This window comes from Thamnophis sirtalis, unplaced genomic scaffold (genome assembly GCF_051295495.1).
Source record: "Thamnophis sirtalis isolate CommonGarterSnake01/CBP01778 unplaced genomic scaffold, rThaSir2_p1.2 scaffold_6, whole genome shotgun sequence".
Classification (NCBI taxonomy): domain Eukaryota; kingdom Metazoa; phylum Chordata; class Lepidosauria; order Squamata; family Natricidae; genus Thamnophis; species Thamnophis sirtalis.
In genome coordinates this window covers 13,078,121-13,102,478 of record NW_028261386.1, presented here as the reverse complement: position 1 = coordinate 13,102,478, position 24,358 = coordinate 13,078,121, and the positions used below count along the sequence as shown (strand labels likewise).

The 24,358-nt window shown below is 42.3% G+C and overlaps 1 protein-coding gene across 1 annotated transcript in view; it reads right to left on the bottom strand.

Annotated features, from left to right (window-relative positions):
• Positions 1 to 17,140, bottom strand: part of MYBBP1A (MYB binding protein 1a) — a 91,497-nt gene extending 74,357 nt beyond the window's left edge. Inside the window, exons 1-7 of the mRNA XM_087717220.1 lie at positions 16,922 to 17,140; positions 12,760 to 12,858; positions 9,781 to 9,864; positions 8,089 to 8,163; positions 6,982 to 7,089; positions 5,005 to 5,195; positions 211 to 378 (exon numbers count right to left, since the gene is read on the bottom strand). Of these exons, the coding sequence (XP_087573346.1) occupies positions 211 to 378; positions 5,005 to 5,195; positions 6,982 to 7,089; positions 8,089 to 8,163; positions 9,781 to 9,864; positions 12,760 to 12,858; positions 16,922 to 17,116 (920 nt within the window). The 5' untranslated portion in view covers positions 17,117 to 17,140. The remainder of the gene's footprint in view (positions 1 to 210; positions 379 to 5,004; positions 5,196 to 6,981; positions 7,090 to 8,088; positions 8,164 to 9,780; positions 9,865 to 12,759; positions 12,859 to 16,921) is intronic.
• Between the last annotated feature and the right edge of the window lie 7,218 nt (positions 17,141 to 24,358).

The following is a 24,358-nucleotide window of genomic DNA, read 5'->3' as shown; positions in this document are numbered from 1 at the left end:
GCTTTTGGTATTGTATAGTTACTTCATGTGTTACATTATATATGAAGAAAAGTTAATTGTTGAATTGTCTGATTGTGTGTGCTGCAACAAACTCTGACATTACATCCATTTGTTATATTACTCAGAGTCTTAGCATTCTCCAGGAGAAATAGCCAAATGGGCAGAGATAATTTCAAGGTTAAAAGATAATTTCAAATTCTTTCAACATACCTGCAGGGTCCGACATTTTCTTTAAGCAGCCCATTTTCTACAGCTTCTTTCCAGAACAGTTCAAAAGTTCCTTCTCTCAATGCCACTTTCATCAGGTCCAGTCCTACAGCTGGAAGAATTTTGTCCTTCCTCTCTGATTTGGCTGCCATTTTCAAAACTTCCACAATTCTAATGAGAAAAACAACATTATTCTCTTTTGTTGTTGTCACTGTTCCAAGGAGATTTATCTGCAGAAGATGACCAGGCCGAGAGTGCAAACACATCATCATTCATGAGTCTCTTTGTGTGCCCACAAGAGATCTCAGTCCAGCCCACCTTAAATGTCTTTCTTATCTCCCGCTCATTTCCCTTGACTGTCAGTTGGTCAGATTCTTGTAAGAGAGCTTAAGCTTGCAATAAATCTTTATCCTCATTTGACCTGCCTGGATCTCCTAATTTCCCTGGTGCCTGACATTAATCTAAACTACTAACAGCCAAGGGAAATTAGCAGGAATTAAGAACAGAAGGAATTCAAGATGGGCTGGACTTAGATCTCTTGTGGGCACGAAGGGACTCATGACTGATGACGCATTTGACCTCACCCTCAGGTTTAGCCTGGACATCTCTTACACTGTCTTCATTATTGCTGGGAAGAAGGGTGGGGGTAAAATCCGACAAAAGAACAAGGAAGAATTTAGAAAGCAGGCATCTGCTGAACAAAACTCTTGATTCAGGTAACTGGTTTACACACAGAGCCGAGACAAAGTGTGTGAACCCAGTCAAATGTAGATTATTTAAGTAGTTAAAGAATCTATAACTTGCTACGATGTGCAGAGTCAAAGCCCAGTCAGAGACTTGCAGAAATTCTTGCCAAACACAGGGATGTTTCTTCCCCTTACTTGGGATAATTTAAACATAAAATATACGTTCTGCCTCTCCCTTATCGCCCTTTCCCTGGAAACAGAGGTACAGTAAAGGTAGTCTTTGTTTTTTGTTTGTTTGTTTTTTTGTTTGTAGTTTATTTATAGGCCGCCCTTTTCCCTGAGGGGACTCAGGGCGGCTTACAATCAAAAAAGGAAGGGGAGTGTAGGACAATACAAGAAAAGAAATGTGCACAAAGTAAATTAAACAATAAAACTCAACATTCACTCAGCATTCGGGAGGGGCAAAATAAGATTATCCCCAGGCCTGACGGGTTAGCCAGTTCTTGAGGGCTGTACGGAAGGCCTGGACGGTGGTGAGGGTACGAATCTCCACGGGGAGATTGTTCCATAGTGTCGGAGCCGCAACAGAGAAGGCTCTCCTCCGAGTAGTCGCCAGTCGGCACTGACTGGCGGATGGAATACGGAGGAGGCCAGCTCTATGCGATCTGATGGGACGCAGGGAGGTAATTGGCAGAAGGCGGTCTCTCAAATAGCCAGATCCACTACCATGGAGCGCTTTATAGGTGGTGAGTAAGACCTTGAAGTGCACCCGGAGACCAACAGGTAGCCAGTGCAGCTCGCGGAGGATCGGTGTTATGTGGGCGAACCGTGGTGCGCCCACGATCACTCGCGCGGCCGCATTCTGGACTAGCTGAAGTCTTCGGATGCTCTTCAAGGGCAGCCCCATGTAGAGCACATTACAGTATTCCAGCCTAGAGATCACAAGGGCTCGAGTGACTGTTGTGAGGGCCTCCCGATTCAGGTAGGGCCGCAACTGGCGCACCAGGCGAACCTGGGCAAATGCCCCCCTGGTCACAGCTGAGAGATGGTGGTCAAAAGTTAGCTGTGAATCCAGGAGGACTCCCAAGTTGCGGGCCCTTTCTGAGGGGTTTAAATTTTGTCCCCCCAGCCTGAGTGATGGTATGGTGATCAAATTTTTGGGAGGGAAACACAACAGCCACTCGGTCTTGTCTGGGTTGAGTATCAGCTTGTTCGCTCTCATCCAGTCTTTAACGGCTTCCAGTCCCCGGTTCATCACGTCCACCGCTTCATTGAGTTGGCACGGGGCGGACAGATACAACTGTGTATCGTCCGCATATTGGTGATATTTTATCCCGTGCCTTCGGATGATCTCGCCCAGCGGTTTCATGTAAATGTTAAATAGTAGGGGGGATAGGACCGACCCCTGCGGCACCCCATAAGTTAGGGGCCTCAGGGACGATCTCTGCCCCCCCACTAACACCGACTGCGACCTGTCCGAGAGATAGGAGGAGAACCACTGCAAGACAGTGCCGCCCACCCCTATCTCCCGCAGTCGTCGCAGAAGGATACCATGGTCGATGGTATCGAAAGCCGCTGAGAGGTCCAGGAGAACTAGGATGGAAGCATGGCCTCCATCCCTAGCTCTCCAGAGATCATCAGTCAATGCGACCAAAGCGGTTTCTGTGCTGTAACCGGGTCTGAAGCCAGACTGGAAGGGGTCAAGATAGTTAGCTTCCTCCAAGGTACGCTGAAGCTGGAGAGCCACCACCTTCTCAACAACCTTCCCTACAAAGGGAAGGTTGGAGACTGGACGATAGTTGTTAAGAATAGCTGGATCCAGAGACGGCTTCTTCAGGAGGGGTCTCACCACCGCTGTCTTAAGCGCGGTGGGAAAGTACCCCTCCCGAAGAGAAGCGGTAACAACCGCCTGGATCCAGCCTCGTGTCACCTCACTGCTGTTGGCAACCAGCCAGGAGGGACACGGGTCCAGTATGCAGGTGGAGGTACTCACAGCTCGCATAGCCTTGTCCACATCCCCAGAGGCAACTTCCTGAAACTCAACCCAGAGATGGTTTGCCAAGTTTTCTCCTTGTGTCTCGGCTGGATCTACTGGGGTGGAGTCCAGGTCCGCTCGAAACCGGGCAACTTTGTCCGCCAAGAACTGGACATATTCCTCAGCCTTACCCTGTAAGGAGTGCCCCGTCTCCCTCCTATTTAGGAGGGAGCGGGTTATCCTAAACAGGGCGGCTGGGCGAGACTCGGCGGACGCTACCAAGGAGGCAATGTATGTTCTTTTTGTTGTTCTTAGGGTCCGAATATACTCCTTGGTGCATGCTGTCAAAAGTGCCCGTTTCGACTCGGACCTATCGGACCTCCACGAGTGCTCTAGGCGTCTCCTCCGGCGCTTTACCTCCCGGAGCTCCTCAGTAAACCAAGGAGGCCTCCGGGGGCCGCTGACCCGGAGGGGCCGTAGCGGCGCAATCTGGTCAAGAGACTCCGAAGCTGCCGAGTGCCAGGCAGCGACGAGGGTCTCCGCCGAACTGTGGGCGAGGGTATCAGGAATAACCCCAAGCTCCGTCTGGAACCTAACAGGATCCATCAGTCGCTTGGGGCGGAACCAGCTGGTCGGTTCCTCCTCCCTACGGTGGAGGTTTGGCCTCCGGAAGTCTAGCCTCAGTAGGTAGTGGTCTGACCACGACAGGGGTATGATCTCATTACCCCTCAGACCAAGATCGTAACTCCTTGACAACTACAATTGGGACTGGAATTTTCAGTTTCTAAAAATAACATACCATCCATTCTGTCTAGATGGGGCTGGACATTGTTCAACAGCCCCAGGCCTGCCGGAACAGCCAGGTATTAGTGGCTTTTCGGAAGGCCGAGAGAGTGGGAAGGGTCCGGATCTCAACGGGAAGATCGTTCCACAGGGCCGGAGCAGCTACAAAGAAGGCCCTCCCCCGAGGGGCCGCCAGCCGGCATTGTCCGGCTGGCGGCCGGACCTGTGAGGCCCAACCTGTGAGATCTTATTGGTCGTTGGGAGGTATGTGGCAGGAGGCGGTCTCTCAGATAGCCAGATCCTAAGCCATGTAGGGCTGTAAAAGTAATGACTAGCATCTTGAAGTGCGATCAGAGACCAATGGGGAGCCAGTGCAGCTCGCGGAGGATGGGTGTAACATGGGTGTATCTAGGTACACCCGATATCGCTCGCGCGGCTGCATTCTGGACCAACTGTAGTCGCCGAACACTCTTCAGGGGCAGCCCCATGTAGAGCGCATTACAGTAATAAGAGATATGGCCATTAAGCAAATCACATGACGACCCAATATATGTGGATATTTTTACAACATTTGTTAAGTGAATCACACAATCAAGTGGATCACATGTTTGTTAAACCAATCTGGCTTCCCCCATTGATTTTGCTTGTCAAAAATCAGGTGGGATGATTGTAAATCATAAGCATATGGCTATAATATTCTGCAACTGGTCATAAAAGTGACCAGTTTTAGTCCAGTCATTTTTAGTCCTCCAGAGCTTTCAGGAAAGCCTCCAGAGGATGAAAAACGGCCCTACAAGCAAACCAGAAGTGACTTCCGGTTTGCTCGTAAGGTCGTTTTTCATCCTCCAGAGCCTTCAGGGAAACCTCCGGAAGGCTCCTATAAAGGCCCCTGACGGCTCTGGAGGGCTTAAACCAGCCCTACAAGCAAACCAGAAATCCATTCCCGAACTTCCGGTTTGCCCTTTGGGCCAGTTTTTTGCACTGCAGAGACTTCAGGGAAGCTCCTGAAGCCTTCAGAGGGCCTCCAGGGGGCAGGGGAGGCTGTTTTCGCCCTCCCTGGGCTCCTATAAAGCCTCTGGAGCCTGGGGAGGGCAAAAAAAAAACATGCAAAAAATGGGAGGAGTGCCTGTCATGCGTGCATGCGCAATGGGGAGGTCACACATTGCATTATGGGTGCGGCACGCCCGTGCCCCGCCCCCCTGCGGTCCCCCCACTTATGGCACTCGAGCCAAAAAAGGTTTGCCATCGCTGGCCTTTTCCATTTCTAGTTAAACAGTTATTTTCAATAGGAATCTGCCATATAAGTGGGGTGAAATAGAGGTTTTCCCTAGATGCTTCATTAGTTTTACTGACCTTGGGATGTTTTGTGCTGTCACAACAGCAGTTGTGCCCAAGAGAGCCTTCAGTTTTTCTGGTCCGAGAACTTTGGGGAATTTCTGGATGCCCACCAAGAGGAGGTACAACTGACCAGGAGTGCTGAAAGCTGCAGTAAGCTCATCCTCCAAGATATTGTACAGCACCTTTTCAAATACAGCCTCTGGGATCTGGAAACAACAAATGTCCCAGAGGAAAAGTATGAACAATAACAATATGATATAAACTATACATATCAGCAGACTTTTATCTATATACGGTTATATTTCACTTTAATGTTTGATGTTACGCAGTAGAAATCAGCTACTTCACTAGTCAGCAGTCACTGATGAGACAGGGGTAGGTCTTCAGCTCTAATGAAAGAAGGAGTAGGGGAGATATGATAGCAGTCTTCCAATTGAGGAGCTGCCACAAACAAGGGGTGGGGAGGTGTCAACCTATTCTCCAGAGCACCAGAAAGCAGGACAAGAAATAATGGATGAAAAGTAATCAAAGAGAGAACCAAGCTAGAACTTAAGAGAAATTTCCTGACAGTGAGAGCAATTAATCAGTGGAACATCTTGCCTCCAGAGGTTGTGGGTGCTCCATCACTGGAGTTTTTAAGAAGAGATTGAACAAAGATTTGTCTGAAGTGGTATAGGTTTCCTCCCTAAGCAGGGGGTTGAACTGGAAGACCTCCAAGGTCCCTTCCAACTCTGTTATTCTTATCTACCGGTATTAGCATCCCATTAGTATCAAGCTGGCCAATACAGTATATGAAACAAAATATTTAACTAAGATGGGTGTTGGGCTGATCCAGCAGGGTTTTCAAAGGTACCAATGGGACGTCCAAAGAGCTTTTTGACAAGGTTCATAAAAGGCAGGCAGACTTGTAAGGGGGAAGACAGCCTTTCAAATACCCTCAGTTTAAATCGCAAATACCGTATTTTGTGGAGTATAAGATGCACGGGAGTATAAGACGCACCTTAGTTTTTGGGGAGAAAAATGAGAAGAAAAATAATTCTGCCTCTGCCTACCAGCATCCATGGTATTCAGCTGGCTAGCTTCCTGACTTGGAACACATGGTAACAAGGTCAGCCAATTAACAGGCAGAGCAAGTAAGTCAGCCAATGAGGGCTATTTGGACTCTGAAACAGTATTTGCTGTGTGAACAACAAGGAGACAAGAAAGAGGCGGCTTAGCTGAGAATTGAAAGTGAAACTGCTTGTGTTTTGCTTGTATTTACTGCTACCTTGGAAAACCTGATTTTGGTATTGTATTGTATATTATTATTATTATGAATACTGCTGAATCAGTTGCTTGTATGTGCTCTCTGGATGTATAAGTATAATCTTTATTGTCATTGTACTTAAATACAACGAAATTGTATTGCTGCAAACAATGTGCTGCAAACTCTGACCAGCCAGGTCAGCTTTAGCACTTATTGCAGGCTGATTCAGCACAGCTGATTGGCAGGTGGATCTGACTGTCGAATACCCCCAATCAGCTGTTCCAAGCTGCAGGGATTGCCACAGACCATCACTGCCTCCATGCCTCGTGTTTTTGGCCTCTGGTGGTGGTGGTGGGGCTACATTCAGTGTATAAGACGCACCCAAATGTTCACCCTCTTTTTTGGGGGGGGTGCTTCTTATACTCCGAAAAATACGGTAGTTTTGTGATCTGGAAGAACAGATCACTGTTCCAGATTAAAACTGTAACAAGGAAACCATATATTCTTACAATAATGATCAAGAGTCTGAACTTTTTTCTTCTTAGGTCTACTGGTATCTCTTCTCTCATTGATAGCTAATGTCATAGCAGTTACAAAATTCTTTGCCCTCAACACTGTAAACAGAAGGAGCAATGATGCGTGTGTATAATTGGTCATTCTCCACCTTACCTTAAAGCAGATGCTTTACAAAAGCTAATACTTTTAACAAGTTCCACTTTTTTGCAATTATCCTCAGTCTTCCTTACCTCAGAAACAATGTCAACTAATGTCTTCCTTGGGAGGTCCTTTAGATGGGCATAGTGCTCGGAAAGGCTCTGTAGAAGCTGGACACACTCAAGGAGAGCCTTGGAGTCCTAAGGGAGATCAAAAACCAGGCTTTTTTAGTGTATCTTATTGAACCCAACCAACCCCAATTTCTTTAGCAAATCATGATAGCACCAAGCATGTCACTGGCAAAATCTCAAAATTGCATCTCACTTGTTTGGCCATGTTCTGCGAGGGAATTCAGTGGTGAAAGCAATTATGTTCAGAAGGTTTGAGGTTTATTCGATTTATATGCCGCCCTTCTCCCAAGGACTCAGGGCGGCGTACAACATTAAAAGAAACACATACTACGAAAGTTAAAAAGAAATTAAATAGGATATCCCCAAACCCAATTAAAATTAACAATGACACATTTTTTTAAAAGAATTCAAATTAAAATTAACAATAATCATACTTTGATTTGTTTTGTTCAGGCCAGGCTGGCTTGCTGGAAAAGCCAACTTTTTAGGGCGCGTCGGAAGGACCGGAGGTCGGGATTATACGAAGCGGTTGGGATTATATGAAGAGTTAACGATAAAAGGAAACCAGGCAAAAGAACCTGGTATCAGGGTTCTAAGTAACATACCCGCAACAATCAAAACTCTGAGGCAGATAGATTCCTCAAAGAATAAGTTTATTGGATATGTCATTGGAACAGGCTGGTGAAAACTGACTCTGATTATTCCCACGGTTTTCACCTAATTAAAAGTAAAGTTTTCCACTTTCTCAAAACAGTCAGTCACATGGTCCAATCAGGATACTGTCCAGATGCTAGGTGACTCCAGTCCCCTCCTTTTGAGAACCTGCAGGAATGTCCTTGGTTCCCAAGAGAAAGTATTTTGTTTTGACTACAACACCCCAACTGTCTCCATTTACCACTCCCTATCTGTCTGAAATCTCAATATGGTCTCAGTCGGGCCAGCTTCAAGGTTGACACATGGTGGCTGGACACCATCAAATCTGATACCAGCCAGAGCATAGAAAAACCTCAAAGAAGCAGTGCAAGAACAGAAGATGTGGAGAGACCAGAAATAATTCTATAACATTACCTTTGACAGGCGCCTGGATTGGAAGAGAGCTAGGACTCCAAAAAAGTTTCCAAACAGAGCGTTCCTGAAAAGTTTCTGAAATGACAGAAAGCCAGCACACCAGAAATGTTGGTTACAAACCTAGTCAGAGGTGTGATGAATTGGGGGAATGGTCTGACATTTTAACCCAGGTTAAGTCACAAATGCTTGGGAGCATCTGACCTTAAGAAAATGTCTATCTTAAAATGCTCAAATGCTTTAGCTGATGTTTCTCCAAGACTCTCAACTTACTTCTGATTTCAATAAATACTTTGGCTGCAAAATGTGGTATTAAACTTCCTTGTAGCAAAGGCTGCTGTAACTGTTTTGCTAAAGGCCTCAAGAAACCAGTTTGTTCCTTATTTTACACCTTCTGAAGCACACAATACTTATGCAGATATCTATCATTGCAACAAAAATGAACAGCAAGATTTGACAGCCACACCTTAAACAAAGCAACCTTTTTTTTTCTTGGACTTCACAGATGACATATGAATGCTGCGTTTGGTTTAAGATGTTACTGAGAGGTGTTACATCTACTACTTTTTGTGGGTTGACTAAAGCAATACTTTGCAAGGGTAGGATTCACTTGAAAACTTCTGAAAAGAGTGCCAGAGAATTTGCAACCAAGGGAGACAAATTATGGCAAACCACACTGCACAGTGATATAACTATAGAAACGGAAGGCCATAAACAACACTGTGCTGGATTGGACCCTTGACCTGTGTTCTCAAACATTTACTCTCCCAGTGGCCAACAAGGAAGGTTGCACAAGGAAGCTGGCTAGTCTCTCAGTAGATGGCCATTAGAGAAAATACAATTTCCCTTGAAGCCACTGATTTCCACAACATCTGTGAATCGGTATAACCAGGGGTGGGCAGTTGGGGGTTCGCACGGGTTCAGGCGATCCTCTAGCTAGGATTCTGCCCAGTTCAGCGAACCCCCAAATGCCACCCCTGACTGGACATGCCCACTCCACCCCTCACATCCCGCTCCACCCCACCCCTCCCAGGAATCTCCACACGGCCCATTCATCATGCCAGGTAACTGCAGGGCCCGCACAGAGGCTCGTTGGGGGGGGGGGGAGGGTGAGAGGGAAGGGCCTACGTAAATTCCGGAAGTCTGGAAATGGGCCTGCTTCCAGTCTCCGGAGGGCCTCTGGAGTCCGGGGGAGCAGTTTTCGCCCTCCCGGAGCCTCAAGGAAAGCCTCCAGAGCCTGGGGAGGGTGAAAAATGCCCCCCCCCCCGTGGTGCAGGAGGCCAACTAGGCCCCGCCCACCCTGTTCACACCCACCCAATTTTTGAAGCCCACCCCTGGGTACAACCCTTCAACTAGGGATTATTCTGTGTTGAATAAGAAAATGTAGATCTTGTTAGATTAGATTTCCCAAGTTTTGAGAGGAGGAATTCCTGGTTAGGCGGGGGGACTTTTTTTCAACGCTTCTACAAATTTGGGCCTTCCTTCAAACTAACTGTCATGGCAGAGAGGGGTTAAGTAGAATGACCACAATCTCTGTATCTGTTTGTACATGACTCGGCCAACCTGAAATGCCATGTAAGACCTTTTTTAAAAAAATGATTATTATGATCTTTTTAATTTTCAGTAAGTCTCCCTGACTTTTTGGTGAGTGGCCATTCTTAAAAACTGAAATTACAAACAAATCAACAGTCTCACCTTCTTCACTCTACCGAGATCGTATTTTTCCTTAATCTGTTGCAAAACTGCCAAGAGAGTCAGCTCCTCAAAAACTTGCAATACCTTGGAAAGAAAAAAATATATAAAGAGAAAGCTGCAGAACATTCAGAATAAGTTACAGGGCCACTCTGGAAAGGGCAAGATATTGTTTGATTCCTACTCTTGACCTGTGCCAAACCTTTGATTATATTTACAGTTCCCTTCTTTTTGGTAAAAAGATTTCTTTTCTTCTAAAAGTTGTGTTTCAGCTCGCATATCACTAGACTACGGCAAGCTTCTGGCTTGGTAATTTGTTTGCTGGATGAGTGAGTCATGGTTGACTAAAAATGTCTCTGAACAGCAGAGTTCTGCGGGATTGGGCGGCCTATAAATTTAATAAATAATAAATAATAATAATAAGATGACAGCTGTTGTGAAGAATAAAGAATTAACCTTTGGAGAACAAGAGAATGAGAGATCTCCACAAGCACTCTGAATGACAGCTCCTCACAAAGGGAACGGTAAAACAGCCATGTCCCTTGGTTTTGAGAACCAGAAGCTAAGCAAGATGACATCAGGGAAGCCTTTAATAAGGACATTATACCAACTAAACTCACTTTCTAATCAAATTCGGAAAGATTCAATTGAACTACTTTATATGGAACTACTTCTGGAAGTCTTTAAGAAGATGTTGGATAGCCATTAGTCTGGAACGGTATAGGGTTTCCTGCCTAGGCAGGGGGTTGGACTAGAAAGTCACTTCCAAATCTGCTATTGTATTGTATATGACTATTAAAGGTAAAGATAAAGATTCCCCTCGCACATGTGTGCTAGTCGTTCCCGACTCTAGGGAGCGGGGCTCATCTCCATTTCAAAGCCAAAGAGCCAGCATTGTCCAAAGATGTCTCCATGGTCATGTAGCCGGCATGACTAAATGCCGAAGGCACATGGAACACTGTTACCTTCCCACCAAAGGTGGTCCCTATTTTTCTACTTGCATTTTTACATGCTTTCAAACTGCTAGGTTGGCAGAAGCTGAGACAAGTAACGGGAGCTCACTCTGTTACACAGCAGTAGGGATTCGAACCGCTGAACTGCCAACCTTTCCGATCGACAAGCTCAGCGTCTTAGCCACTGAAAGGTTCCCCTTCCTATATGGTTATTAGAGACTTTCAAAAGAAGACGCTTAATTTGAAAGCTGGTGAGTTTTATCCTCTTTGGGTTTAAGGAATTTTAAACAGATGTTCAAGAGTTTAATATAGAATTGGCAAAAATGAAAAATAAGATTTTTAAAATTTTCAAATGGCCTGGGAAACCAGAGAGATTTGGAATATTGATTATTTGTGCTGTAGGATATAAAAAAGCAAATATGTAATTAAATAATATACCTGTAGGAGATGACTGAAATGGAACTAAACCCATATTAGGAACTGAGGCTTGATGAAGTTTGCAAATGAACACTAGAGGGAACTAAATCACCAGGCAAAAAAAGTTAAAATGGCTAAGCTAGTTACAACTTTTACTTGTCTCAAAGAATCCTTCAAAAATGGTAAAGGTAAAGGTTCCCCTCGTACATATGTGCTTAGTCGTTCCTGACTCTAGGGGGCGGTGCTAAACTCCATTTCAAAGCCGAAGAACCAGCGCTGTGCGAAGACAACTCCGTGGTCATGTGGCCGGCATGACTAAACGTCAAAGGCGTACGGAACACTGTTATCTTCTCACCAAAGGTGGTCCCTATTTTTCTACTTGCATTTTTTATGTGCTTTCGAAATGCTAGGTTGGCAGAAGCTGGGACAAGTAACAGGACTTACTCTGTTATGTGGCGCTAGGGATTCGAACCACTGAACTGCCAACCTTCTGATCAACAAGCTCAGCGTCTTAGCCACTGAGCCACCACATCCCTTTTAAAAAACGAACTAAGATATTAATAACTAATATCTCAAAAATGATACAAATTTCAATAGTTAAGCATGTGATGAGATTTTTTTTAAAAAAAAAAATACTTAAACACAGACATTATAGAATTTAAGGTACAGAAGGCAACAAAACCGAGTTTATCAAAATGGGAACACAAGACAACATCAAGAAAATTATATGGACATGAAATAACTATGACAAGAAATCCTGGATGATGCCTTTCTATGGGGTTTTACAAAACAGATTGGTGAAAGGTTTGAATGGCAATGATCGATGAAAGATCAAATCTTATAACGCCATTGAAATTGTTTAAAGAGCTAAACTGTGAAGAGCAAAAGGAAGGAATATAAAGTTGGACTATTTGATCAGAGATAAGCAAGATGTTTTGTTTTCTGGTAACTCATAATGGACTTTTTACCGAAACCGGACTGAAAAGAGGATGAGTCTTGGATTCTGTATGGATAAAAGTGAATTATTTACTTATTTGGCAAATAAGAGGGACTGTAATTTTAAAAGAGGGTAAAAGTTACTGTAGCAGCTTATACTTGATGTTGTGAAGGTTGGAATCTATTTCTTTCTTATTCTTTTTGTTTAATTTTTTGTTTTTCTTTTCCTTATACCTTCAGAGATTTTCATTTACTTTCCTTTTTTCTTCTAGTTGAATTTATATTAGCTTTTACTATGTTTTGCAAGGCGATCAAACCGGTCAGTCCTAGAGGAGATCAACCCCTTAGAAGGCCAGATCCTGAAGATGAAACTCAAATACTTTGGCCACCTAATGAGAAGGACTCACTGGAGAAGAGCCTAATGCTGGGAAAGATTGAGGACAAAAGAAGGGATGACAGAGAATAAGGTGGCTGGATGGAGTCACCAAAGCAGTAGGTATGAGCTTAAATGGACGCCAGAGGATGGTAGAAGACAGGAAGGCTTGGAGAAACGTTGTCCATGGGGTCACGATGGTTGAGACATGACTTCGCAAATAACAACAACAAATGTTTACCAAAAATGTCAATAAAATATTATTTGTCTGTGTGTGTTTTTCTTTCAGTGAGGAATACCAACCTGTGCCAATGCCAAACTGAATCCAGGACGGGCCACTTCTCGAGTTGCTCCCAATCCGTCAATCAAACGCTTCACTGTATACTTTAAAAACTCATCATCCTAAAAGAAATTACAAAGACATCCAAAGGGAATAAATTGGCATAGAAACTGGGTTTACCAACCCTTCTACCTCATAACAGCTTCTTGGCTTTTAATGTGCTACAACTCATCCAATTCAATTTTATTCAATAAATCAAGCAACCCACACAGGAGGGAGATTTATGTGCAAGATCAAAAGATTCTATTTTAATACTAAAAACAAGTTTCACAAATGCTGCATTGCAGTGACTTAAGTTTTTCACATCTTCTCCCCAGTAACATTTGCAAAATATAGGTAGAAAAGAAAGTTCCCGAGGAAGAATTAAATTAAGAGTTTTTTTAAATCGGATCATAATTCTTCCTTTATTCTTTTCAATACAATAGTGTTGGAAATAAATTGTGTAAACAGGGTCAGAACTCCAACTGTTTTTCTGTCAGTGCAACAACTCCAAAAACTGAACAGAACAGATCAGTTGTGGTAACAGTTGTGGACAGAAACTTAGCAAAGAAACAGAGCTTAAAGTTAGAATAGAATGAAATGGAATAGAATAGAATTCTTTATTGGCCAATTGTGATTGGACATACAAGGAATTTGTCTTTGGTGCATATGCTCTCAATGTACGTAAAAAATACATTAATCAAGAATCATAAGATCCAACACTTAGGATACTAAATAAGCAATCAAATCATACTAGGAAACTAAATAAAACAATATAAATCGTAAAGATACAAGTAACAAGGTTATAGTCATAAGTAGGAGGAGATAGGTAATAGGAAGGATGAGAAGAAGAATAGTAATACTTAGTAATAATTAGTAATAGAATAATTAGTAATAGTTTGACAGTGCTGTGGGAATTAGTTGTTTAGCAGAGTGATGGCATACTAGGAAACTGTCCCTCTGTCTAGTTGTTCAGGTAAATTCTTTTTTAAAAACTTTGAGTTTAAAAATGGGCTGGATCTGGCTAGGAACGTCAAGAAAAGCATTCTATTAAAAATCCCCCAATGCGCCCTTATAGGAAAGGTAATTAGGCAGTGGCTCAGTTACAGTGCGTAAGACCCCCCCCCCCTGCCTTCTGATCATGTAACCCAGAGCAGACCTTATGCAGCCTACCCAGTACTTTCTTGTACATATAAATATACAAACAAAAATATGTGTGACAAGGAGGTAGTGTGCGCGCGCATGGAGAGAGAGAGAGAGACAGGGAGAGAGACAGGGAGAGAGGGACGGAGGCAACAGAGAAAAAAAACCAGAAAATTCTTATTGTCACTATTACTAATGTACAGGTAGTCCTCGACTTACAACCATACATTTAGTGACCATTTGAAGTTAGAACAGAACCCCAAAAAGTGACTTAACTGTTCAAACCTATTCTCATACCAAAATGGTGAATGGCATACAGATTAGAAGCCATCCATATTTCATCTTATTGAAATTGCTAAGGAAAATTTAAAATATTGGTTCACAATAGGAGTTTTTTTAAAAAATTATATAGCTCAAACTGAAGGTCAATTAAATACCAATTCGACTAATTCAGGTAGTCCTCGTCTTACAACAGTTCATTTCGTGACTATTCGAAGTTACAGCACTGAAAAAAATGACATAAGATCGTTTTTCACACTTACGACCACTGCACCATGATCAAACGATCAGAATTCAGACACTTGGCAACTGATCCATATTTATGACAGTTTACTGTCCTGGAGTCATGTGACCTTTTGACAAGCAAAGTGAATGGGGGAAGCTAATTCACTTAACGACCATGTTATTAACTTAAGAACTGCAGTGATTCACCTAACAACTAGGACCAAAAAAGTCATAAAATGGGGCAAAACTCACTTAACAAATGTTTCGCTTAGCAACTAAAAATTTGGGCTCAACTGTGGTCATTAAGTCTAGGACTACCTGTACCACAATCCGTTTTTAATCTTCCTGATCAGATGAATTGTCTGAAACAAAACAAATTTTTAAAAAACTCTTTTTTTCCAAAATTTGATATTGCTAGACATCGTTTTTGATGTTGTTTACACTGGGCTACTTATCTGATTCTAGGATTGATATAAGGATGCCTTGAAAATGACAATGTTCCTTATATTTATTAAACTACCAGTGAGTTCTGATACTAAAAAGAGTGTGAAAAAGAATGGCTGTAATAATTGGAATGGTAATTTTCCCACTAGATTCACGGCAACATATAAAAGGGGAAATCCCATATAGTTGCTTCGAAGCAAAATGGGTGGCAAATAAATTTAATAACCAACCAGAGGTACCAGACTAGCGGGGGGGGGGGGGGGGTTAAGTATTAATCTACTCTCCACCAGGAAAGTTCCCTGGATTGGTTTATGTCAGGCCCCCTCAACCCTAGAGCTGACGTGGGGCGATGGTGAAGGTGCTGGACTAGGAGTAAGGTAAAGGTTCCCCTTGCACATAGTTGCTAGTCATTCCTGACTCTAGGCGGTGGTGCTCATCTCCGTTTCAAAGCCAAAGAGCCAGCACTAACCAAAGACGTCTCCGTGATCATGTGGCCAGCATGACTGAACGCCAAAGGCACACTGAACGCTGTTACCTTCCCACCAAAGGTGTTTCCTATTTTTCTACTTGCATTTTTACCTGCTTTCGAACTGCTAGGTTGGCAGAAGCTGGGACAAGTAATGGAAGCTCACCCCATTACACGGCACTAGGGATTCGAACAGCCGAACTGCCACGTTTCAATTGACAAGCTCAGTGTCTTAGCCACTGAGCCACCGCGCTCCTGAACTAGGAGTAAGGAGAGCGTTTGTATCCACCCTCAGCCGCTATAGTTCCCAGGGTGGCTTGGGGCCAATTTCATTATCTCAGCCCATCTACCAAAGAGGGTTGCTTTTGTGGGGACAAATAGAAGAGAGTGTGGTGTGTGTGAGCAAGATGGATGGACTAGCATAGTAGCGGAGGGGAAGAATTGAAACAATAGATTAGGATAGACAGTGTACGTCAACCTTGGCAACTTTAAAGTATTTGGTTTTCCAACTCCCAGAACTTCTCAGCCAGCTAGGAGTTGAAATCCAAAAACCATTGCCTCAGGGATAGATCCATAATGGAGAAAATCTTACCTATGTGATCATTAGGAATCAAAAACTATTCAATGACATATCATCAATCAGTTGTGGGCTACCCATTATGCTCCTGTACAAAAATCTGTAGAGATTATTTCTAGAGTTGAGACTCTAGAAGGAGTGCAGAGAAGAACAACGAAGATGATAGGGGGACTGGAGGCTAAAACATATGAAGAAGGGTTACAAGAACTGGGTATGATTAGTTTAATGAAAAGAAGGACTAGGGAAGACATGATAGCAGAGTTCCAATATCTCAGGGGCTGCCCCAAAGAAGAGGGAGTCAAGCTATCCTCCAAGGGTAGAACAAGAAGCAATGGGTAGAAACTAATCAAGGAGAGAAGCAACTTAGAACTGAGGCAAAATTTCCTGACAGTGAGAACAATTAATCAGTGGAACAGAAGTTGTCTCCAGAAGTTGTAAATGCTCCAACACTGGAAGTTTTTAAGCAGAGATTGGATAACCATTTGTCTGAAGCGGTGTAGGGTTTCCTGCCTAAGCAGGGGGTTGGACTAGAAGACCTCCAAGGTCCCTTCCAACTCTGTTATTCTATCTATTCTCAGTGATCCAGATCATAATTGTCCCAAAGGTGCTTTTTCAGGAGGTAACTGGATGTTTTTTTTTCCTTTTGAGGAAGTTCCACTTCTCATCCAAGAATGATTCCCCACTATCCTGTCAGAGCTGAAGAAGCTTCTTGGATAAGTCCAGTTGCCTCCTGAAAAAAAGCACCTTTGGGACTCCTGTACAAAAGTTACGACGTTGATCTAATAAATAGAATCTTCCCTCTTAAAAAGCCCTCTGCCATTTTTTCCCCATCCCAGCAACTCCTGTCTTCCAACACCCGGAAGCCGCCACCGACCATCGTGCCTCTGAGCGCGTCCAAAGTGCCACCTAAAAAAACCAAAATCTCAGACCTAGCATCGTAGGGAAAGGACTCTAAACCGACTCCGGAGGAGTGAAGCGCTCTCTTCAACCGGGATCCACGCCTATGCCTTACTTTCTTGTTTTCCTGCAAGTAGCTCAGCAGCCCCTCCGTGGCCTTCAAACGGATCGTCTGATCGGGCTTGGCGATGTCCCAGAAATAATCCAGGAACTCCCGACTCTGCCCCAGGAGCCTGCCCGGCTGCGAGATCGACGCCGAAGCGAGGCGTCCCGCCGCCTGCCCGCTCTTCGGGCTGCCATCGCCAGCCATGCTGGATGCACAGGCTACACGTGGGAAAGCCCCCGTGATGCACCAGAGGAAGCACGTGGAAACCTCCCCTTCCGGGTTCGGGGGGGGGGGAGAGAAATGGTGCATCCCGCCTACTTCCCACATTCCTAGTGGAAATTCTCGCTGGGAGACGAGATTGGCATCTTTTGCCTCCGTTTCACCCTTCGCCGATCCTTATTCTCAAAATCCTGGGAAATCCAACTCCTATGGTCCTCAACCAGTGGTTATTCCGAGAAACCGACCTTCAGCGGTCGGATAGATGGATGGATGGATGGATGATAGATAGATAGATAGATAGATAGATAGATAGATAGATAGATAGATAGATAGATAGATAGATAGATAGATAGACAGACAGACAGACAGACAGACAGACAGACAGACAGACAGACAGACAGACAGACAGACAGACAAGATAGATAGATGATGATAGATAGATAGATAGATAGATAGATAGATAGATAGATAGATAGATAGATAGATAGATAGATAGATAGATGGCAGAAAGAGAAATGTGTAGATAGATAGACAGACAGACAGGGACAGCTAGGAATTTGTCTTTGGTACACATGCTCTCAGTGTACATAAAGAAAAATAAAATAGAATACATTCATCAAGAATCATAAGATACAACACTTAGTGATAGTCAATAAGCAATAAAATTATACTAGGAAAGGAAACAATATAAAATTTAAAAATACAAGCAACATGGTTATATTCATAAGTGGAAAGAGATAGGTGCTAGGAAGGAAGAGAATAATAGTAATACAGTCTTAATAGATAATTTGACAGTGTTATGGGAATTAGTTGTTTAGAAGAGTGATGGCATTTGGGGGGGGGAAACTTTTTGTGTCTAGTTGTTCTGGTGTGCAGTGCCCTTATAGCGTCATTTTGAGGGTAGAAGTTGAAACAATTTATGTCAGGATGTGAGGGGTCTGCAGGTATTTTCACAGCCCTCTTTTTGACTCGTGCTTTTTGACCAGTTTTTTTTAAGTTGTGTGGACTTCAATTCCCAGAATTCCCCAGCCAATGGGAATTGAAGTCCACCTATTTTAAAAGTTCTGAGATTGAGACGTAGTGTATTAAGGGTGAAGGTGCACAGATCCCCAGGGCCAGCTGCTTTTGGTTGGAGGAGCTGGATTTACAAGACATAAGGATGATTAACCAGCTATCTCATTTTGTTAGCTCAAATTAGATGTGTAAATGCTTTTAAAGTTATTATGATTGGTTGCACAGACAGCTAGATGTTTAGACTGACTTGGGGATTTTTATCCATCTGTGGGGTCCTTGGTGCTCTCTGAGCTTGGTTGTTTTCTTGGAGACGTTTTATTACCTGACTAGGTAACACCAGTTCCCGTCTGGTGGTGATTTTTGTCAATGTTGATGGTGTTCAAGTCGTGCTTCAGATGTTTTGTGATTGCACCACAAGCTCCTCTTGGTATTATTCATGCTAGTGATGCTATCTTTGCTTTCTTTTGCCACAGTCATACTACATGCAGGTCTTTTTGTGCTTTTCTTCAGATTATTATTATGGTCCCAAAGGTGCTTTTCAAAAGGCAACTGGAGTTTTTAAATTTAATTTTTTTTTTTAATATGATAAAAAGACTATATACTTGATTTTGCATATACTCACTGCAACGAGAATTGCATTTGCATAACAATGGGAAAATGATATGCTTCCATCCGAGGGGGATGTAGTTTAGAAAATACTAGAATGTGCAGAAATGGACAGACTAACGCTTACTATTAAGGATAAAGAAGAAACGGAATATTTTTTTGATATGGGATACATTTTATCAATAGATAATAGAAACAGAAGTTAAAAAGGAAGAGATATAAAAAGAGGAAATGGTTAAATGGAAATCTGTAAAGAGGATGTTAAGTATTAATGTTGTTATATCATTATGTTGCCAAGTTTCCCTGAAAATAAGTCAGGGTCTTATTTGCTTTTGAGCCCCGAAATAAGCATTTGTCCTTATTTTCAGGGAGGTCTTACTATTTTTAAGGTGCAGGAGGCGGCAAGCGTGGCTCATGGCTGCTGCTGTGCTGCAATATTTTCAGGGAGGGCTTATTTTTGGGGAGGGCTTATTTTAGTGCAGGTGCTTAAAAGCCTGATTGGGCTTATTATCCGGGGAGGTCTTATTTTGGGGGAAACGGGGTACTGTATTATCAATATGATGGTGATGGATATCACAACAAAGATGTGTAATATGACCATCTAAACATAACTGTAACCAGACTACACACTGTTTGACAAAAATTGAATGTATATAAATAAAACATGGGGGGAAAGGCAACTGGACTTTCTTGTGTTTTTTTCCCTTGAAAACATTTCGCTTCTCATCCAAGAAGCTTCTTCAGTACCTTGCTGATCTGAGCAATGATGAAACTGGTATAGGTTTCTGTACATTGTGTCTCACCATATTCTTTAGGGGAGAGGCACTCTTCATCTGGCTTCTCTGATGAGACCTGTTCAGTATGATGGACATATCTGGCTTAGCTCTCATCCTCCTCAGCATATACAAACCCCACAAGGTAATACCTATTATTATTATTTAATTGTTTTCATTCTTTTTATATTTAATTCAAGGCAACAACATACTCACTACTACTCCTTCCTCCTATTTTCCCCCACAACAACCCTGTAAGTGGGTTGGACAGAGAGAGAGGGGGACTGGCCCTAAATCATCCAACAAGTATTCATGCCACCTGGAATTTGCAGTCTTCTGGTTTCTAGGCTATTTCAGCATTTATTTATAGATATATCTGGTTTTTAATAGAGGAGATCCAATAAACTATTGAAGGAGTTAAAAGCTGTGAGTAAAATCAAAAGGAGAAAGAATTGAAGGTTCCCAATTCTTTATTTAGAGTGGAGCGCTAATAATAATAATCTAATAATAATAATAATAATCTAATAATAATCTGGTTTGGCTCTGCAACCAAACAAGACAAACACAGACTTCAACAGATAATTAGATCTGCAGAAAAAACAATTGCTACCAATCTGCCTTCCATTGAGGACCTGTATACTGCACGAGTCAAAAAGAGGGTTGTGAAAATATCTACAGACTCCACACATCCGGGCCATAAATTGTTTCAACTTCTGCCTTCAGAACCACACTATAGGGCACTGCACATCAGAATAATTAGACACAAGGACAGTTTTCCCCTCGAATGCCATCACTCTGCTTAACAACTAATTCCCACAACACTGTCAAATAATTTACTAAGACTGTATTACTATTATTCTTCTCTTCCTTCCTAGTATCTATCTCTTCCCACTTATGACTATAACCATGTTGCGTGTATCTTTCAATTTATATTGTTTTATTTGTTTACTAGTATGATTTGATAGCTTATTAGTAACCTTGACTAAGTGTTGTATCTTATGATTCTTGATGAATGTATTCTATTTTACTTTTCTTTATGTACAGTGAGAGCATATGCACCAAAGACAAATTCCTTGTGTGTCCAATCACGCTTGGCCAATAAATAATTCTATTCTATCTATTCTATTCTATTCTGTTCTGTTCTATAAAACTGTCTCAAGGATGCTTTCATGTCAACCCTTCTTCAAAAAGCTTAAAAATCTGTTTTATTCAAATAGTCATTACACAATCACTAAGGAGTAAAATTACAGGGCGGGGCATAACCTTTTCCTAGGGGGTCACAGCAAGATCGACAGCAGTTTACAACTTCCGCGACACCTCATTTTAAAGCCCATAAAAAACTGAATTGAATGAGCTATTAAATGTTAAATTTGCTTTAAGAATGGCTGGAAAATTCGATTCGGAAGAACAAAGGATCATTGAAAGAATAAAATGCATTGCCTTTCGAGAGGCTCGCGATGCTGGAGCGACGTTTATCAATCGAAAATGGATTGCAAACAAATTGAAACGTCATCCGGATTGGGTTACTGATAATTGGAACAAAACAGCCCAAGAATGTTTCACAAAATTTGGAGAAGGGCGTCCTCTGCAACTGTCCCAAGAAAGCAAAGCCATCATTGCAACTGGCAGTTGCAAACAACGAAAAGGAAACCGAAAAGTGGCCCAAGAAATCCTTCAAATTCGTGGAAAACGAGTTGATCAAAGGACAATCGGCCGATATCGAGAACGAGAAGGTTTGAAGCCATTCCACGTCATTTGCAAACCATTGAAAACTCAAACACACGTTCAAGATCGGCTTTGGTTGTGCGATTGGTTGTCTGAATGGACCGAGGAAGATTTTCTTCATTTGGCGCCATCTGACGAATTCTTCGTTTATGCCATTCGAAAACCGAATTTCCAGAACGATCGAATTTGGGCTAAAGACGTCGACGACATCGCCAAACATGAACGATATCGACAAATCGTTCGCAATCCGACTTGCATCGGGATTTTCGTCATTTTCACAGCCAAGAAACTGCATTGGGTTTTGAAGGATAAAGGGGAATCCTGGGATGGCAGTTATTTCCGTGAGAAAATTTTATTGGAGAATGTCATTCCATTTCTCAGTGATCCAGACAATGTCTTGGTGGTTGGTGAGGCTGTCTTTCTTCATGACAAAGCTCCTTGCATGCGTGCAAATGCGACTCAGCAATTGTTAAAGGAAAACAATGTCGAATTTTGGGGCAATGACGTCTGGCCGGGAAATTCGCCAGATTTCAATCCGGCAGAGAACATTGGGGCCATAATTAAGGATGAAGTGGAAGCTCTGATGATTCAGGAGCAAGGTCAAAATCGATATTCGGTTGAAACTTTGAGAATGAATTTGGAAACTGTGTTGAAAAATCTGGAAAATCGAACGGAACTGTTTGAAGATTTGTTGTGTTCTTATCCACCTCGTTTGAATGCTGTTCGAAGGGCTAATGGTGGTCATACTGACTATTAAATCGTGTCAATAAACTCAGTTTTTGATGGGCTTTCGAATGGTGTATGAATTATTTGTGTTGTTATTACAAGTGTTGCTGTGACCCCCTAGGAAAAGGTTATGCCCCGCCCTGTATTTGTTTCACTGCCTAATTCCAGGATGTGAGATAAAGGCATTTAAAAGAACAAAAAACAAAATTGAAATAATTTCTATAATATGATGTTTTGATATAGTATGGAAGTGTGATCTAGAGATTTCAGGACTTTGCTTCTTGGGAAGTAGATCAATTTCACAGGATCATAGGACTGGAAGAGATCATTGAAGTCTTCTAGAGAATGGAGAATAAATTGACAGCCACTTCCTTCAATTATTGGAAGACTACTATCATGTCCTCTGAGCCTTCTGTTTATTAGGCTAAACATACCTCTTAGCCATTCAACATTTGGTTCAGCCTCAGGACCCCATAACAAATTGTATTTTTTTAAACTAAAAATATTCAACCCCTTGAATATTGTTAAATATTAAAACAAACAAACATTCACTGTTGAAAAAGATAAATTATACAATAGTATAGCTCCAACTTAAGTTTAGAAAGGTGTTACATAAAAGGAAATTCAATGTTCCAATCAGACTATTGATATAAATTGGTGCTGCTCTGCTCTAACTGAGTGTTTACTGCCTCAAAGCCTCTATATAAATAAAGAGATAGGATAGAAAGATTTAGATTAACATACTGATTATTACTGAGAAGATTCTATAGAAATACTATATGATGAATACAGTCTGAAGAATGGGAGGAAGACTAAAGTTTAAACACTCAACTTTGTAATGTTACAACAAAATTCAAGGCAAATTTCAAGCAGATGCTTCACCTATATTTACAGAAATACAGTAATAATTTTTGGAAGAAATGTACAGAACAAATATATGTTCTGTAGCATTCATCTGAATTTTCCCTGGATTCCTGCAAATTCTAGACTGTAATCAGAAAAGGATGAAATATTTTATGTCTCCTTCAGAGAGAGGTTGAGATATCTGTGCAGGTAGTCATCAACTAGCAGATTATCTTCCAATTTATTCATCTAGTTTGCTTCAAAGAATCTTTAGAAAAAGGTGCAATAAAAAAAACATTTATGAATAGTATATAGGTAGTCTTTGACTTATGACCACAATTGAGCCCAAAATTTCTGTTGCTAAGTGAGACAGTTAAGTGAGTTTTGCTCCATTTTACAACCTTTCTTGTCACAATTGTTTAGTGAATCACTGCAGTTGTTCAGTTAGTAACACAATTGTTAAGTGAATCTGGCTTCCCCATTGACCTTGCTCGTCAGATTGCAAAAGGTGATCACATGACCCCAGGACACTGCAACCATCGTAAATATGAATCAATTGCCAAGCATCTGAATTTTGATAATGTGACCATGGGGATGCAGCAACAATCCTAAATGTTAAAAACAGTCACAAGTCACTTTTTTCAATGCCGTTGTAACTTTGAATGGTCACTAACTGAACTATTTTTAAGTCAGGACTACCAGTGTGTATGCCAAAGAGCATTAGCTCATAAAATCACACGCTTAGAAGGGGCCTTGGAGACCTTTTAGTTTGTAGGAAGTTAAAAGCCACCCCACTCCTAGAAAAATGAAATATTTTGGGAAATATTAAAAAGGGCAGAATATTTCCTCTAAAAGGGAGGCAGAAACTCAGCTCCCCCCATCCTTTGTCAATGAGCCATTAAGGCCTGGGGCAGTCTATTCTACATAACAAAGGTAGGATTCTACCCATCACACCACATGGCACCTGGGAGGATTGCATTAGCCAGCAGGACAAACAGGCTTGGGTCTCAGCACAGCCTACAGAATTGCCCCTGCACCACCCCCTGCGAGTCTCACCACCAATCAGAATGCATTTCTTACACAAGAACGGAAGCTCTGGGGTAGGGCCCAGCAGAGGGCATAAAACCAGGGCACTCTCAGCATCTCAGCCCTTTTTCTTCTTCATCCAACATCTAGAAGCATGTGATCCCCCTTTTCTGTTCAGGAACTCAAGCCACGTGATCCTATCCACCATTAAACCATCTTTCCAAGCGGGCTCCATGTTTCCAGTGTCTTTTTCCCCACTTGGAACTGAACCCAGAAGGATAATTCTTCAAACACATGAAATTGGCCTATATTAAAGGAAATCCTAACATTTGTTGGAAAACAACAATACTTCTATGCCACAATCATGAGAAACATTCCAGTAGAAAAAGAATACATTTTAAGTCCAGCTATTGTTGTCTCACAGGGACACTGAGCTTGTTGATCAGAAAGGTAAGCTGTTCCGGTGGTTCGAATCCCTAGCGCCGCGTAATGGAGTGAGCTCCTGATACTTGTC